Here is an 18,014-nt window from a genome sequence, read left to right on the forward strand (position 1 = left end):
TGTTGACTATATGGGCCTGGACTCAGCAGCAACAGAGTTGTAAAGAGGCTATGACAGACAATTAGTGGTTTAGTGGTCTACGTCTGATAGAGCTTTTGCATGTGGTCACTCCCAAAATGGAACGTAGCGTCACGTCAGTGCTCATGAGGGTGACTGCATCCCCTGCCTTCAGATGGACAGTTGAATAGTCTGGTCCAGTATATGTCTGGACTTGTTTTAAGTCTGGTCAATCAAGTTGAAAACTACTAATTAAATCAAAATTCACAGCCAAATAGAAATGATACCATGGGTAAAGTCAGGCTGGAAAAAGAGCCCACATCCTAATGTTTCACTTTCAAAACCAGCATCCATCATTTTTGTTATGTTTCTATGATATTACAGCTTGAAAATCCAGTATTATGCAATTTCACTAAAGCACAAACTGTGGGTACTGCTCACACCAAAGCTCAAGCCTGGCAATAAGAGCCTTGGTTAGATGTATTATCAGCCTTGAATATTCACACTTTGAAGTGGCAGCTCAGAAAACACTCTTCTGGAAATAGTCTCCCCTTTTCAGATGAATCCTCCAACGCACCAATTTTTCAAGTGTTCTTGGACCAGGCCCGAAGATGTGCCTCTCATATCCTCCCCTGCATTTAAATTTATTTACGACAACAGCTTCACAGCTCAGGGATTAAACCTCTCTTTATCAGCCTAGCTAAATTTATGCTAACAGGTTTTAGAGAAGCCCAATGCTGAGGCAGTGATTACTAATAGAAGAATTGCAAGTATTTTTTGAGCCATCATGAGATCAGACATGGGTGGTGTTTTATTGAGCATTACTCCTATTACACCCAGTTATGGAAAGTTGTCACTGTTAAATTTCCATTCCCAGTAGGAGTGATTGTTCTGTTTGCCCTTTATTCAGGATCCTCCACACACACATAAACTACTCATTCCCTGAATTAACAAGTGAAAAGGGGACCATTACAGCCAGTGATGGTCTCTGAAGTAGCTTTGCCTTGATGAGCTGTAATCTTTGTGACAACAGTTAGCAGGAATGCACACATTCATGGCTGTGAGTGTGTGAGGATAATATAAAATGAGGGGTGGGTCCTGGTGTGGAGGTGTGAACAGCTGTGTTTGGTAGTGACCAGGGGTCCACCCACTTACAAATGAACGTGTCTCAGCAGCACACACTCTCTACCATACAAACCGCAGAGCTGCCGGTTGGATGCCTGGAGAGACACTGTTATCAGCACAGTCCTCAGTCTCTTGTCTCAGCACAGGAGGTCATGAGAGCAGCCTCTCACTCATGTCTCTCTTTGTTCTCTTTCAGTCCGTTGCTTCTTCAGATGGTGGTGAGTACCATTCCTTTACTACTACTTTTAAAACACGCTTCTTTACAAAAAAATATAAAATCTAGAAGCAAACATTTCATATTAAAAGCTATGTTATGAACTGTTTCTGATCCTAAAACTGAGGTAAATCAAAGGTTTCAGATTTTAAAGCTTTTCCTTAATCATTCATTTTTACTAACATAGTGAGACCTTTTCATCTTGTCTAGCTTGCAGTGCTGTGTCTATTTTTTTTTGTTACTGGATCTTTACTTCTCATTTTCTACCCATAACACAGAACTTTGTAGTTGCTCAATAAAGTGGTCTAATAAAAAGACTTTTAGTGAAGATGGTGTATTCACTGTAGGCAGCATGCCTCATTAACAAAGGATGTTTGTTGAGTGTGTTTTGGGTCACAGCCGGTGCTAGCGTGCATGCTGTCTGGGCCTCCTTTTCATTGCAGTTTTAATAACATTTGCTAACAGGCTGACCGAGGTTGTGGTGAGGAGTGCAGCTCCGCTCCTTTCACTGTGGATGTGGATCAGACGCGCAGGGCTGTTTGCTTTCTAAAGCCATCTCATTAACCGAGCTACACACAATGTGGTAAACACGGATCCCAAAGCCTCAGTCTTGATACATTAAACCAAGTCCAAACAAATGGCTTGTCAGCAAACTGTAGACAGAGAGCTGACTCCATGTGACACGGGGAAAGAAGTCACTTTGCTTTATTCTGAAAAAGAAAATTCACTTTTGCTCAAATTGTCATAAAGCCTGTGCACTTTTAATGGCACAACCACTGATTCAGTGGAGCTAAAAGCTAAGACTGGAGGGATGAACTAAATTTTCAAAGGTCATGTAGAGGCCACATGAGTCATAATCTGAAAGACCTCACTGTGAGCCTGTCAGTGATGTCATGTACTATTTACACTGCTTTTATTTCACAACGCCACAGTCAAACTACACCTGTTTGTAAATCCACCCTACTCCTCATTCAGGTGTTTTAGCAAGATGAAGATATGCAGTGTTGCACCTTACTTGACCGAGCTAACATTAATGTTCACAACAGAAGAGATAGTCTGTTAATAGCAGTTGCCCATGCCAACCGGTTACCTCTCCACAGAATAACAACAGCCACTATGTATCTGTAACCAATCCTACTGTGATCCTTTTGTTTTTTTGTTTTTATTGTGCACTCATTGATTGGTCGGCACACAGCTCTAAAGTGGCCATCTGCTGCCATGATTGCAGGTACTGTGTAGGCAGAGGCCCCCACTTTAGTTCAGCACCAGCTCCTGGATCCTCACTCACTTTCCGTCCTTGTCTCCCTTTAATCAGCCATGTCACCCTGTGCTCCACACTTCCCTCCTAACATGTTTTGAACTTCGACATTCACTTATTGTGTAACGTTTGCTGGTGAAAAGTACAGGGTACAGTAAAGAGCCATCAGCTTTCCTTTCAACTCCCTTGGCCTTATAGTCTAATCCATTTCCCATATGGCACCTTTTGACTCCATTGTGCCTAGATAGTTTGATGACTAGTTGTTCCCTTTTCTAACGCTTGTACCTTTACCCACAGTTTCCTTGAACTAAACTTATTAGAAAATTGTTGAAAAGATTGTAGTGAGTTTTAGATGTGGTAGTTGAGCTGGTAACATTAGCAATAGAGCCAGAATCTAATATTATTCCCCTTAAAAAATAATGCTTTTTATTGTTTTGCTGCTTCTTGTTAATATTTTCACCAAAAATCATAGACATACCTTCTCGTGTTGTGCCTTTGATGAGTTCTAGTAAAATATAATAGAGCTCAATTACAGCATTACTACAGATTACCTTCAAAAAAAAAATTCAAACATATAAACAAGTTTAATGAACATGCAGTTAAAGAGTCAAAAGGAAGAAAAACACAAAAATCCCAAGGGATATTAAAAGGTTAAGAGGGCAAGCTGGATGACAGCTCTAATATTCCCTCTGGCTGGAATTACCCTTAACATTAGAGTCTCTAACCTTTGTATTGCTCTCCCCATCTTGCAGACTATAGTGGAGTCCAACTGCAGGGATGCTGCAGCCAGAGCAGCCTGAACAGTAATGGCAGTCTTCCAGGAGCAGGCAGCCACAGAGGGGTTCCAGAGCAGCGTGTGGCCAGTTGGGCTGCCTGCTTTGAACGTCTCCTCCAGGATCCAGTGGGCGTTCGCTACTTCTCGGTAAGCCGGGAAAAGTTTCTGAAGTTGATTGAATCCCTTCTCTCCAAAAGTGCTGTCAAAGCCAGCTGACATGGAGTGTCTTGGTACTTCAGAATTCAGATGTAAGAGTAAAGCAGAGCAGTAGGTCTGTGTGTTGTTTGGACTTTATCGATTCTAAACCCTTGTTTTGATTAAAAACATGTTATTAGAGCAGGAGAGAAAACTAAAATATGTCGGTAATAAAGCCATCTTTGTGAAGACAGTTTTTCATTTTCTTTTTCTTGTTCTTTTGCATTAGCTGATGATTTCCCTGCAATTGGACTGTAATTTGGTTATGCATTCGTATACAGTGCTACAGTAAATGTCTGTCATGTTAGACCTCCTTCCCTCATGCATTCTATTATTTTCACACAGTCATTACATTTTGCTGGGTAAATGTGAATCTTTGATAAAATTCTGAGTGTTGAATTTGGACTAGATTCAAGTTCAGAACAAATTCTCAATATCCATCTTAGTGTGTACAGGCATCTCATTTATGTTACCTCCCACATAAAAGACGTGTGTTTCAATTTAGCCCACAACACCTTCAGAACGCTCAACCTTAAGTTCTGGCGTCCCAGAACCACCTCGCTCCTCACCTTCCCTCAACACCGATCAGAGCGGCACTCGCCTACACTATCCTGCGCCCACACTTACACCAACCTTTTCACAGCATAACACCCATTAATTTCTTTCCTCACTCCTGGTCTCAACAAGAACAACAGCACTGGGAATTTGAGAAAGTGATGACCAGCTTGAGATCATATAGAAACTTTTGGACTGTATGTTTCCACAGGAATTTCTCAAAAAAGAATTCAGTGAGGAGAATATCTTGTTCTGGCAGGCCTGTGAATACTTCAGTCATGTCCCTGCAACTGATAAGAAGCAGGTAAGTCTGCAGTATGCAGTTACAGATGCAGTTATGGCTTTGTGCATTGTATACTGTGGTCCAGTGTGAACTGGCAGATCTTGACATTGTTAAAAACTTACTGCGTACACTGGTTAAATTACAGTTATCTTAACAGCAGCTGCTTCCAACTTAAAACACAATAAAGTCTATGTGTAACCCTATTTTAAACCACAGGTTACACCAAACCACAGGTTTAAAATGAGTCAGTTGTTTCATTTGAATAATTTTAGATGCCTGAAAGGAGAAAAGAAAAAGGAATGGTTAGAGGAACAAAATGCATACTTTTCTGTAGTAGAAATATTTCTTGCTTTTTGCTAAATCACTGCCTTACAGTGCAGGATCTCTACATGTGAGATGACATCTTGATGCCCAATTAACTCAAAAACATGATTAGATAAGCGTGTAACATCATAACTTTCTGCTGTTGTGTTTGTAATTCTGCATCATCAAACCTCTGTCCCACAGCTGTCCCAGAGAGCAGGAGAGATCTACAACAGCTTCCTGTCCAGCAAGGCCACCATGCCGGTCAATATTGACAGCCAAGCCCAGCTGGCTGACGATGTCCTCACCTCCCCACGGCCCGACATGTTCAAGACGCAGCAGCTACAGGTACAAACAGACCGCAGTCGAGTTCATTTATTAAGATGGCACAATCTGTTGGTTGATAAACAATGTGGTGCTGAAGATCAAAACATTTTTCTAGACAGTATTATTAGGAGGCTTTCTGTGTGTGCAGTTGGGGGTTTGTTCTCATCTAGCCTTTAGTCACTTTGCACAAGCATATTGGGTTTTTTTGGTGGCCATCTGGGTTTGTTTACGAAAGGGCTCTGAGGCTTTAACAGAGAGATAAACACAAACTGGCATACACCCACAGAGAATCTAGAGCATACTGTACACACAGACACATAGACGTGCAGTTAAAGATCTGTATATTTTCAGCTTGCACATGAGCATGATAAAATGTTAACTGTTAAGACACCTGTCATAACATCAACTCTAACCATATGTTAGCACAAGTAGTTTTGTTCCTCCTGTTTCATTTTCTGTTCTTCACTCCCTAATTTTTTTTACCCATCCTGCCTTTTTGTACATCTGATATTTTCCTCTAATTTTCTCTTTCTGACTCTCACTAACCCACTTTTTCCTTATCTATCATCATCACTGTTTTTTCATACTTACAATCAACCTCTTTCTCCACATCTCCAGATCTTCAACCTGATGAAGTTTGATAGCTATTCCCGATTCCTCAAGTCCTCCCTTTACCAGGAGTGTATGCGTGCTGAAGTGGATGGCCAGCCCTTGCCAGACCCCTACCAGATCCCCTGCAGTCCTGCACCATCCAAACACAGTGCCAGCTCTGACCGCTCCACCCTTTCCACTCCAAAAAAGGTGCCACTAGAGATTTAGACTGTTTTAAATGGATTAGTGATGGAAATATACGTGTGATCATCAGTTCAGTTTGGCAGGTTAAGCACATATTGTTTGTCTGCCATCCCACAGGAGGCCAGAAAGCAGAGGTCAGGGAGGTCACTGAACGAAGACAGCAGAGATGAAAGTGCTGACAAGAAGCGTGGGATCTTCTTCTCATGGTCCCGCAACAGGAGCTTTGGAAAAGGACCAAAGAAGAAGGAAATTGGAGACATTAACCTCGGTGAGAAATTAATTAACAAGCCTGTTGCCTTTTGGTTACAAAGATTCCCATTGTTTAAAGTGTGTTTTGCAACACACAAACCTCCAAAGTGCTGAAGTGTCCTTGAACAAGACACCAAATTGCTGCCAGCTACAGGGTTGCCATGAGCTACATGCAGAGGAGGCATGTAGAAACACAGCTGCCCTGCGGTGAGCAAAGTGTTCCTACTGGTACACTGACAAGAACATATTTGGTACAACTCTGGCATTTTGATATGGTTAAGAGAGTATTATCCTCAAAGAGCATTTAAAGGTGGCAAAGTATCAACATGTGGACAATATGGTGATTCTGACTTTCTTTTAGACCTTTAAGCTTTGTCCATTTTTCATTTATTTGTTAGTAAATATACTCTGAAAGCACAAGTAGTCATGTCAAAAATTCATTAATGTGAGTAGTGCGCTAGTGTTTCTTATCTGCATCAACTCATCCTCTGTGCTGTTTTGTGCAGACTACTGGGGCAGTAATGGGCGGAGGGAGTCCCAGGGCTCCTTGTCGTCCGGTACCAGCCTGGAGATGGCCACTTCCTGCTCTGCTGGCAAGATTGAGGTAAGATTCCTCTGGACAGATCGCCATGGCAACACAGAGCCCAGTGTCTGGTGAAGACATCATTATAGGTCACAGTTGTTTTTTCTTTAGATGGAATAAATCAGAAGGTTAAGAAAACCTGAAACTACAAGTACAACTAAACCCTAACCCTAACCCTTTTTTAATTCTCTATCCCTAGTCTGATAATCGCCACTCAGTCGGAGTCTGGGAACGCTCCTCTAAACATTGCAGTGTGATTCTACCCAATGGTTCCTGCTCCTCTATCACACTTCGACCTGGCGCCTCCATCAGGGATGTCCTCCAAGATCTCTGTCACAACATTAGTGTCAACATTGCAGCCGTCGACCTCTTCCTGGTGGGAGGGGAGAAGGTGAGGGAGCCAGATGCTGACAACAAATTACAGACAAATGCTAAGAACATCTGCTGCTAATAGATCAGGAAGCAGAGCACAGCTGGAAGCACCTCTTGAATGAATAGGCTCAGCTTTCTGTTTATTACAAATCAAACTTTGATAATACAGTGTGACAACACTTACCATTTAAACATGCTTTATTTTGTAAGAAGTCATTGAAAACTTAATCTGAAGTCAACCAAAGTGAATTGAAAAGATTACAGAGGATTTAAGTAGAGAATGTGTCTTTTAGTGACTGCATAAAGATGTTACAGTATGAAGTTTTCTTGGATTTATGTGTTGCTAATGTGCACTTTTATGGGTTTTTTTTTTTCTATAGCCTTTGGTGTTGGATCAAGACTGCATGACCCTTAGCTCACGAGACCTGAGACTGGAGAAGCGGACGTTGTTTAGGTATGAACAATCAAACAAACTTTGACTGGATCTGTCAATTTCCACATTTTCTGTCTATGCTTTTATGCTATGATATTTACTTTTGTTCTTTATCTGCTCTTAGATTGGACCTGGTCCCCATTAACCGCTCCGTGGGCCTGAAAGCCAAACCTACCAAACCAGTCACTGAGGTCTTACGTCCCGTGGTGGCCAAATATGGCCTCCACCTCAGCGATCTTGTGGCCAAAATAGTAAGTCCTCCGCGGTGGCTACAATGCCTTAATGTGTTTGAAGCAGCCTGTGCAGTGTGTGACAGTGCCACAGGGTGGAGTATCATGGTTAGGGGAGGGAAGCGACCGCATCCTTTTCCATCTCTACACGGTGGTTAGCACTCTGACTCAGCCCAGCCTCTGAAGATGGAGCACCAGGGCTATAATTAAGAATGACGACACTCCTCAAACATGCCGACTCTTTACTCCTCCCCTTAACCCTGCCAGAAGATTTATTTTAGTCCTGTGGGTTTCCAGGCATTATAACTGTATTATACAGTAGACCAGATCTCAAAGACGGTTTATATATTAAGCAAATACTTGTGCACTCAGATCGAAACCATATGTTAAGATGTATTAAATAGCTACATATGTAGACTTTTGCAAATCAGGTGAAGATACTAACTTGCTGACCATCAAATTGTGTTTTGTTTCAGAGTGGAGAAACTGAGCCTTTGGATCTGGGTGCCCCCATATCCAGTCTGGACGGGCTGCGAGTTGTGCTAGAGCGAGTAGACCCAGCTTCAGGCAAAGGTGAGATTAATATGAAATGTTACAAACTGACAAAACTAAGAATTTACAGATGTTTAACTGCCAGATGTAAATCATGTCCACCTGTGTTATTTCATTGATTAACATATTCAAGTTTTGCAGAACATGTCTCTTAGTTCTTAGGTCCTCCCCTCTCATCTGTCTCACCCTCTCCTCATCTGTTTTCTCAGTCTGATGAATTCATGTTTCTTTTTCAAACAGACAAACCCAAATCTTCCTCCCTAAAGAACCACCCTCCCACGAGGAGTTTTTCTGCAACAGTAAGTAATCACAACATCTTTACTCTCATTCAGCATAGTGCTAAAAAGTCCAGATGTGGTGTTTTGTCCTTTTCTATTGCTGTGCTGCTTCTGCATCATTCAGATTCATTTAATAGCAGCCCACACGAATCTCTATTAACATTAAGCCCATGCTAAGCCATCAGTTGGTGTTTATTTTCTGTTTTTTTTTTTTGTATATTCTTCACCCTAACACTGCCTGGGGCTGACTCACTCACTCACTCATGTTTTTCTGTGCTGGAGTTACTGCAACATATGTAGGCAGATCATACTTGGTCTTGATATTGGCAAGGTCAGTAAAGACACAGAGCCAACAGATGGTCCTGTCTCCTCTTTACATGATGGTCGCAGTAAATCTGGACACTCTGCTCAGTAGGGTGCTTGGTAGCTCATGCTTAGCCTCCCCCTTCAACTTCCACCCTCCCCATCCCTCCATCCCCTAACAGAGTGCATTGTTATTGTTGCATCTGCAGGGAGATGAGAGGTCAACACCAAAGGACTTTTCTGTGAGAGCAAGTGGACCAGACTCTGCACTCCCAGGGGAAAAGAGAAAACAGAAAAAGATTAATATAGATGAAGCTGAAGGTAAATCCCCCTTTTCCTTCTTTCTCTCTCTCTTTGTTTTTTTTTTTACTTGTGGTGGATTTCTTAGCTTTGCTTTGCCTCAGGACTAACTGGTATCTTTGGCAGCTCTAGAGGGTTATTTTCTCTGTCAGGTGTGAGGCTGCTACGCTGCATGTTAAACCCAACTAATCCTTTTCTGTCAGGTGCTCAGCTATATGGAAAGTTTAAGTGAGAAAACTTGTTTGATCTGTTTTGCAGAATTCTTTGAGCTGCTGAGCCGGGCACAAAGCACCCGAGCCAACGACCAGCGTGGACTCCTGAGCAAAGAAGACCTGGTGCTTCCTGACTTCCTGCGTCTGACCCCACCCACCTCCTCCTGCTCCGTCTCCTCTGACTTGGCCTGCTCCACTCCTGACTCCCTAAAACAGAGCCGGGAGAACGGCGTCTCTTCTCGGGGGCTCCTCACCTCCAGCCTTCGTTCGGAAAGCCTGGACTCCTCCCTCAGCTCCAGTGCCAATGGACACTCCGGAACCAGGCGGTGCCTGATGCCCCCTCCCCGCCACCCAACTTTCGGCACCCACCTGTCCCCCATCCCCCGGCCCTCAGACACCCGGCCAAGCCTCCGCACTGTGGAGGAGGACGTCCACACTGACCTGACACTTGTGGGCGAGGGTGACATCAACAGCCCAAACAGCACATTGCTGCCTCCATCACCAACCCCCATAGCGTCCTTCGATAGCAGCCTGCCTGAAGCCAACTTCACTCCACCACCATCCTGCTCCCAGTCTCAAGACGCAGGTGGAGAGGGAAAGTCAAGTTCAGGTATTTCTACAGTGTAATAAACCAGTGCTCAGTGTGTTTGCGTGTGTGTCGTACGTGCATGTGTGCTCTCTCTCCGGTGGTCTAAACCTGACCACCTTCATGATAAAACTCCCTCTACACTGACTTTGATGCACTTTAATGACAAATTGATATGACTCTTTCTCAGTTTGCCAATCATATCAACTGATTTGTTTTATTAAACATAGCAAAGCATGTGTGTGATGATCGTAATTACACTCAGTCATCGTGTAAATAGTGATGTGTATATTTTGTTCAGTGAGTAACGTTTACTTGGATGTCACTTCCCACACTACAAATTGTTGGGCTCTCCACCTGGAATTTGTTTATTCCATATATATTATTGTTTATTCCAGTAAAATATTATTTTGTACTTATTCCAGTACAAAATAATAAGAATACATTTTTTGTAGGTTTGGGTGCATGAGAATCCTGATGTAACTGATTGCAGAGCTTATGAATATTAATAATATATGCATAATGCATACAGATTAATGATCAATATTTGACAATACTGTAGTCAGTAAAGGTTGTACTGAGGATTATAATTCAGAGCAACTGAACAGTTGAAAGTCATGAGATGAGCAGCTGTGTTTCCTGGCATTATGGCCTCATCATGTACAATGAGAAAACATCGTGGCGAGCCAGACCCATTGTTTTACAGTGTTGGACCTGAAAATGCTAAACAGTCATTACAAAACAAATGCTGTATTCCTCTCCATCCCACCACCTCTAGTTAAGAGCAATTCAACAATGTCAGTGTCAGAAAGGGTTTTTTTTTTTCTTACACAACTCTCTACAACCGGTGAGTCATTAAATGGTGTCAGCTCCTGCTGTAGCCATTTGAGCAATGGTGAAAATAATTAGTCACTGAAGGACAAGTGCTTCTTAGCGCTGGTGACATTGTTGAATTGCCTGTCATTCTTTATCTGGGTCATTCACTCCCTCTCTAGATCCCTGTTGTAGATAATCACTGCCAATAAACTCTGTACCTGTGATTGAGTAGATCTAATAAATGTTAGAATTGGAAATCACTCTCGTCTGTCTTTTTACACGTTTGTGAGCTCAGTTTCCCTCCTCCTCCTCTTCCTCCTCTTCCACCACCACCTCTACTCTCCGCCTCCGCATGCCATCTCCCGTTCTCCTTTAGCTCGGTTTTATTTTGTCTTGTAGCTTCCTGCTCTCATCAGCTCCCACTCCTTTGTGTACTTTTCTGTGTGCACTTGTTTCAGGGTGTCGCTGCTCGCTGTGTGTATTCTGCTCAGATTGTTCAGTGTGGTGTGTTTGTGTGGTCTCGTTACACATTGCTTGGTCTACCTGCTTGGTGATTCGTGTGTTTTTTATGGGGTCACGACTGTTGTGCGTTGCTTTAGCGTGGCATTGTGGGTCTCTTGAGTCTGTCTTCAGTTGAACTTGTGTCTTCAAAGCTTGCTGGTGTGTTAGTTCATTCTGTTTGGAGAGCAAGAACATTATCATCTCCTGCAGATGGATTTCATTTTCTGTTTCCCGTCTTCCCATCTTGTCATTTTTTCCCCTCCTCGACTGTGTATGTTTGAGATTTTAAGGTAAACAATCAAGTGGTGAATTGATTTGTAATGGTGTTGGTTTTTTCTACAGTGGATGTGACATTGTCAGGATCTCTCTCTGCACTTGTGTGTGTGTGTGTGTGTGTGTGTGTGTGTGTGTGTTCAGACCAATTAGAGACAACATGGTTTGATTCTGGCTTTAAAGAAAATCCCAGGAAGCCTCTTTTGAAACCCAGTGAACTCTACAAAAAAAGAAGATAATTACGCTCAACACATTTCCCAACAACAAAGTCGAAGTCAAATGCTCTTTTGATGAGTATCTTGCACTTCAAAGCACTTAATCAAAGGGGCACAGACATGTTCACTCTGACCTTATTGCCTTGCGTTAACAACTAGGTTTAAATGAAAGGTAAAACGTACACAAGATGATGAGGAAGAATCGACTACAGGCTCGCTTCTCTTTTCTGGCTGCTAAGCGCACAAGCCTGATTTCTTCCCACCACCGGGCACCATGGTAACCTTATCCATGAGTTGACTGAGCTACAGATAGAAACTGTCACTACTGGTTTTCATCTATCTCCCAGCCTATTTCTCTCTGTCTCTCTCTCTTTCTCCAACTCACTAAAATAGAAACAGCCATGATTCAGTAAAGCCATATTTTTAAACGGTTTTCCACCACGGCGTGGCTGAATCTGAGCTGGGATCTGCAAACATGGAAACGCAGCAACGCCTCCGTTTCACCACTTTTTAGTGACTTCATGCAGTTGTTAAGTTCGAATTTGGATGGAAAGCCACACTCAGAGGCACAACAAACTGAATAAGGATAAATCCATCACTCCAAACAAGGCCAATTAAATAAATATGGTTCAACAGGATTTCTCCTCCTTATCTGTTTAATTCAGTCACTGCGGACCCTCTCCAGTTTGTGTATCACTGTTGGACTGACGCCCTCTGCTGTTTCAAGGGAACAGATATAATTACTGCTGAGGTGGATCACCATGTTCCTCAATTCTGTGTTATTCAAAACTTACAAAACACAATACCAGAGGGAATAAAGTGCTGTACAAGAGAACAGCTTCATGCCAGCCTTTGTGACTGTTGCTCATATTTGGGGTTGTATGGATGAGTAAGTATAAGCATTTGCATCTAAAACGGAGGCTCTGAGGCACCTTCCTCAGTACCAAGAGTCTCTCCGGCCCACAGGTAGTTTACTGAATTTGGTATATCAGGTGTAAATTAGCCCCCTGATTAGACTGAAAAAATAAAAACCAGAAGGGCTCTGGTCTGAATCAAGAGGGCCAAAACTGCTGCTCTAATGTTGTCTCAATCATTTCTTAATCACGGCTGTAATCACTTCTCCCTGTCTGCCAAGCACCAGGTCTGCAGGGATTAGGACGTCCACTAGGGGGTGACATCACACAGTGTAACTCCATTCATATGAAACTGATTTGAACTCAGTACATGGAGTATTTAGTTAAGTCAACAACAAAGCTGACCTCTTCAGAAACTAGAGCTACATACAGTATTTAATTGCCTTTGGAAATATAATAAGCAGTAAGTTGTAGCAAAGGTCCTACAAAGATTGTGTTTCCTTATCCTCTCAGCAGCCAGTTGTTGCAAGTGTAATTTAGACTAAATGTTTGGCTCATACAGAGAAGATTAAAGAGTTCCTCACAGTAAATGGGACATCTATCCTATGGCCAGGCTATCACCAAAAAGTGCTAATGACTTTTCAGCAGTGTGCACCTGAGGCACCATATGGCTCACTTTTCCCTCAGGCCAATGTCACTGTCTTCCCCCTCATGCCCCTGCATCAGCTCTCAAAACTGGCAGCCACTGACCCCGGGCCAGCCTTATCATCCATCTGGTGGTCAGAGGAGGACTCCACGCAGATCTTTGGCAGTCCTCCCCAGCTACAGGGAGGACTGTAGCTGGGTCCGTTCCAGTCTGGCTGGTCTGTCTCAGCTCCCTGCTGCTGCTGTCACGGCTGTAGACGAGATTCGCCACAGGAGACGTGGCCATGTAAAATGCACGTGTCAAGAAGTAATTTTTTTACACGTCACAGCCCAGTCAGCAAGCTTGAATATGGAAAAGGTGCATGTGAAAAACCTATAGGTAAATAATGAAGGGAAAACACATGTATTCTAGTGAGGTGCTGGCTCACAGATAAGGGAGATCGTATGGAAACACTGATTCATAGAACTTAAATAAAAACACTGCATTGGAGTCATTACATGAGCAGACAAAATCAGACGTATGTGAAAAACAAATTAACAACAGATAACTATATCTATCTCAACATGGTCCTGAGTCCTGAGACAGACTGGGAACCTATCAAGGGTGTTTCCCTGCCTTTTGCCCAGTGCATGCCGGGATATGTCATATAAACCTGTCGACCCTTAAAAGTAACAGTGGCTTGTGACTGAAGCTTATCTGGACTATTGGTGAGACAAAATGTGATCTTTCAAGACGTCACCTTTGGTTTTGGGAACTGAAGACTTTTTATAAACATTTAATCAAGAAAGTTATTGTCAGATTAACTAAGGATGAAAATAAGTTAGAGATAAAACTATACAGTATTTCACAATAGCAATTATAAATTAAGTTTAGAGGATAAAGGATTTTTTTCATCATCTCTCACCACCTCAGGTCTTTCTCGTAACCCCAACGCCCAGGTTTTGATTCACTGGAATCAAGAGTGGACAAGCGTGGCATAGAGGATTTACTGTATAAATTCATGGCTTTGGAAGTACAATTTTTTTTTTATTCAATAAACCATGTAACAACTCTACATACCAATATCAACACATCACATCCTGCAGAAAACCCAGTGACGGAGATTTGTGTAGATACAGCACAGTTGTTGACAAGAGGCCTTGATAATTTCAGATTTTGACTGATGTCGTGACTTTGTCCCAGAAAACAACTCTGCATCACAAGATTGGAAGATAGTTGAAAACTCGTTGTATTTGCTTGCTGGGGGCTCAGTTTGGTTCACCTTGTACTTTGTTACAAGCCAGTCGCTATGCCGAGGGTCTGTGTAAGGTCAGCTGTTGGATCTCACAGGCTGTGTTTACATATGTGCTGGACAGCAGTGAATCACAGCCAGCGGAGTCAGGAGAGTCTCTGTGTTGAAGTGCTGTGTTTGAGTCACTCTGGCCTCTGTGTTTAGAGTCTGTGGGGCCACAGGGTTCACATGACAAGTGGAGAGTTTATCACTCATCATAACTATAATGCCAGCATCCCGGAAACTTTGGCTTTTAGCCCCACGAGTGCACTCACATAAGAACAGGGTGATGTTATAGCCCCCATGCCCAACACACCCTCCGTAAATGTGATTTTAGGGGCCCGGGGATTCCTGATGAGGTCATGCAGCTCTGAACCGTTTGAAACGAAGCACAGGTGGTAATGTTGAAATAAAACACATGTGAAGGCAGTGAATTAATATATTTCATCCTGGTTCAATTTCACTACATTCTTTCCAATGAATTGGCAGGCGAGTGAAGCAAGTTTGAGCAGAAGCAGTGAGTTTGTCCTGACAACAGCTGTCCAGATTGCACAACTATGCAATTGTTACGATTATTATACGTTTATATAATATATATTGTGATTATTATACGAACGCGTTAAACTGATGTGTTTGTTCAAGTGATGCAGGGTCAAAATGTTTGTGCACCCACGCGATGGGTGACAAAGTTTCCGTTTCTTAGATCCCCTTAAATTTAATCTGGTCATGCACAGCATCTGGTCATCCAGCAGTGTTTTGTTATGTCATTGCTCAGTCGCCTGCGGGTCCACATGAGTCAAAGATGCATGGAGATGAAGTGAAAGCCAAGTATAACTGGCTCTTTTGTGACTATGTTGCTGTTATTCAAAAAGACATTTTTGACAACTATTTGTAAACTGAGGATTGTTTGTCTGTTGTTCTTTGCTTATTCAATCATCCGTATTTGTTTTATATATAAACAATAAATCAAATTACATGGAATGTGACAATCCCACAGGAAATAATCACCCAACAGTTTTAGCTTTTTGTTTTAAGCTCTCTCCGCTCTCATCAACCCCATTTCCAGCAGCAGCAGCAGGCAGAAAAGCTCAGGGCTGCTTAGGCTTATTATCTGATAATATATAAATGCTGTGTTTAGCTCTTTCTTCTGTCCCCAAGTGGCCAAAAAAAAAAAAATTCAATGAATGCAAGTATTTGGTGGTTTGCCGTTTTTCACAGCTACAGTCATAAATTTTCAACTTGCGATCCATAATGTGTCAGCTGATCTTAAATCTTCTGTCTCTCTTTTCTCCAAATCCACAGAAGGAAGAACAGAAACAGCTCCCAACATCAAATCACCTGCTGACAGAGCCGACGCCGCGCAGACGGTTCAGGAGGTGATGGATGTGGAGGGAGTGCATCTAGAGGAAGGAACACTGGAAACGTCCCGGGGGGAGGACTCTGAACTCAGCCTGAGCTTCCAGGGCTATGTCGCCGAGCTGCGGCAGTGCCAGAGCAAGATGAGGAACGCCCAGATGCCCCAAAACGGCCGCAGTCCACCAGAGGGCAAGGACTGCAAGACAGACCTTTACAAGGCCACAATTGTCTAAAGGGAACCCCCCCCACTGCTGCACTTTTTAAGCCTGAGGCACTGTCTGTTGAAAGAGAATTAGTCAAAAGATGGGCTGCATGTACAAAGCTGGCAATTTCCAGTCAACATTATGGTGATAGATGTTGTATATTTCTAATGAATTCTGGCGTCTTCTTGTTGATTTTTAGTACTGGTTGTAATTTTGGGACAGTGATACATTTTTGTTTTGGTATAGTTTAATAATTAAGCACAAAGCAGTTTTATTACGAGCCATGTTAGACCAAGGACAACCGTGGAGGATGCCTGAAATCCTTTTTTGGGAACCATTTTCTAATGAGGCATACATTAACAGTTGTTTATAAGTTGTAATTAATGCCCTTATTATAAGCCACTGGTTGGGTTGACAAAAAAAACATCTTATCCCTGTGTCCTCTTACTAGCTTTTTTCCATTGGTCTTCTGCTGAGAAAAACTGTGAGAAGCAGCTGAAAGCTCTGGAAAAAGCAAGAAAATATTTTTCTCTATTGATTAACCATTAATTAAGCTATTAATTATAATTTATAGACACAATTTGTAAAGTTTGACAAAAAGATCTCATTGTATTTACTAGATTTTTACTAGATGCAGCCGAAAGCTCCACAAAAAGCTAGTAAATGTTTTTTTTTATTTACTACTTATCTCGAAATCATTACTAAATTATTTATGAACTATCAATTAAGATATTAACTACAATGAATTAAGCTATAAATTGCAACTTCTGAATACTTTTAGCTTAAGCTTAGCTCCACTAAGTAACTTTATGCACTGGTATTGATTTCAGTTTATAAAGTGTGAACTTTATAAAGCGTGCCCTATTAGAAAATGATACCCACTGTTGTCGGACCATATGTTAGGCAGAACTCTGTTTATAGGATCAAAAGGGAGCTAAATCACAATTTTCTTGGATATTCAACTATTTCCTGTTTGTATCTTGACTTGACAGTACCTTTATTGCCTGTAGTTCCTGCTTCTGTGGTTTTGAGGTTGTCCAACTGTTTGAAGATTAAAAAGCTTTGATGGCTGCAATTCCAAGAAAACTGATGCTCTTCTCTTTTGTACATTGATTAATCCTGGTACTTCTAGCAACGGGGAGACCATCCTCGCTATCCTGTTCTAACCTCCAGCTCATTTTGTAAAAAATACTTGAAGTATTCTTTTGTCTGCGTTTATAACCCAAAGTCTTACATAAGACATTCACATTCCTGAATTGACCTTCTAGTCATATTTGGCCAGCTAAATGTGTTTGCCAAGCCAGAACTATCAATAATTAATCATACTGTTGTCTTAGTTGAACAATTTCCTCTATGGAAACACATTTACTTCACCTGGGGATGGGTTACTCATGTGGACGTGCTCTTTAGTGGTCCAGCCCCCTCTTTGTATTTTTAGCTCAGCATCTGGAGAGGAATTGTTACAGATGGTGAAAATTAGAGGTTAGATTATGGGACTGGGGAGTTTGTCTTGACACAGCATGTCACTGCTGGAATGCTGACAACACAAGGCTCGTAGGGTTTGTTACACTCTTCACGTTAACTCCTCCCTGGTTTCAAAGGTACTGTCATTATTGAATTCTTCATGGAACAGTAATTCCTTCCAGTTCCTAGATACAACCCAAATTGGACTTTCTCTTATCTTAAAAATGCGAGATAACTCACTAAACCACCTGTAAATGTTTTGATGTCTAGTCTGCTTCCACCCTCTGCTTCTCTGCCAATTCCCATGGGAGTTGCTGTGTATGTTAGGAAACTTATTTTGAAGGGCAGACACATCTGTATTACCTCAGTCACATTTTGCAATAATTAACTGCAAAACAGTGCGAGTTTGTGTTTTAGTCACTTGTAGTTAGTGCAATACACAATTTCACCTTCAACAAAAAAAAATCTTACCTAAACTGATTAAAGTCTAT

The 18,014-nt window shown here is 42.0% G+C and overlaps 1 protein-coding gene across 4 annotated transcripts in view; it reads left to right on the forward strand.

Annotated features, from left to right (window-relative positions):
• rgs12a (regulator of G protein signaling 12a) overlaps positions 1 to 17,145 on the forward strand; it is a 37,540-nt gene extending 20,395 nt beyond the window's left edge. For all 4 annotated transcript variants that reach the window (XM_071460076.1, XM_071460079.1, XM_071460080.1 and 1 more), the window contains 15 exons: positions 1,319 to 1,340; positions 3,347 to 3,516; positions 4,331 to 4,423; positions 4,910 to 5,053; positions 5,651 to 5,833; positions 5,945 to 6,095; positions 6,583 to 6,680; positions 6,859 to 7,050; positions 7,412 to 7,485; positions 7,589 to 7,715; positions 8,171 to 8,267; positions 8,487 to 8,545; positions 9,037 to 9,148; positions 9,386 to 9,949; positions 15,803 to 17,145. In XM_071460076.1, the coding sequence (XP_071316177.1) occupies positions 1,319 to 1,340; positions 3,347 to 3,516; positions 4,331 to 4,423; positions 4,910 to 5,053; positions 5,651 to 5,833; positions 5,945 to 6,095; positions 6,583 to 6,680; positions 6,859 to 7,050; positions 7,412 to 7,485; positions 7,589 to 7,715; positions 8,171 to 8,267; positions 8,487 to 8,545; positions 9,037 to 9,148; positions 9,386 to 9,949; positions 15,803 to 16,089 (2,373 nt within the window). In that variant the 3' untranslated portion in view covers positions 16,090 to 17,145. The remainder of the gene's footprint in view (positions 1 to 1,318; positions 1,341 to 3,346; positions 3,517 to 4,330; positions 4,424 to 4,909; positions 5,054 to 5,650; positions 5,834 to 5,944; positions 6,096 to 6,582; positions 6,681 to 6,858; positions 7,051 to 7,411; positions 7,486 to 7,588; positions 7,716 to 8,170; positions 8,268 to 8,486; positions 8,546 to 9,036; positions 9,149 to 9,385; positions 9,950 to 15,802) is intronic.
• Positions 17,146 to 18,014: the final 869 nt, after the last annotated feature.

The sequence above is a fragment of the Trachinotus anak genome, unplaced genomic scaffold, assembly GCF_046630095.1.
Source record: "Trachinotus anak isolate AG129_WGS33_773 ecotype Australia unplaced genomic scaffold, CSIRO_AGI_Tana_v1 ptg000023l, whole genome shotgun sequence".
Classification (NCBI taxonomy): domain Eukaryota; kingdom Metazoa; phylum Chordata; class Actinopteri; order Carangiformes; family Carangidae; genus Trachinotus; species Trachinotus anak.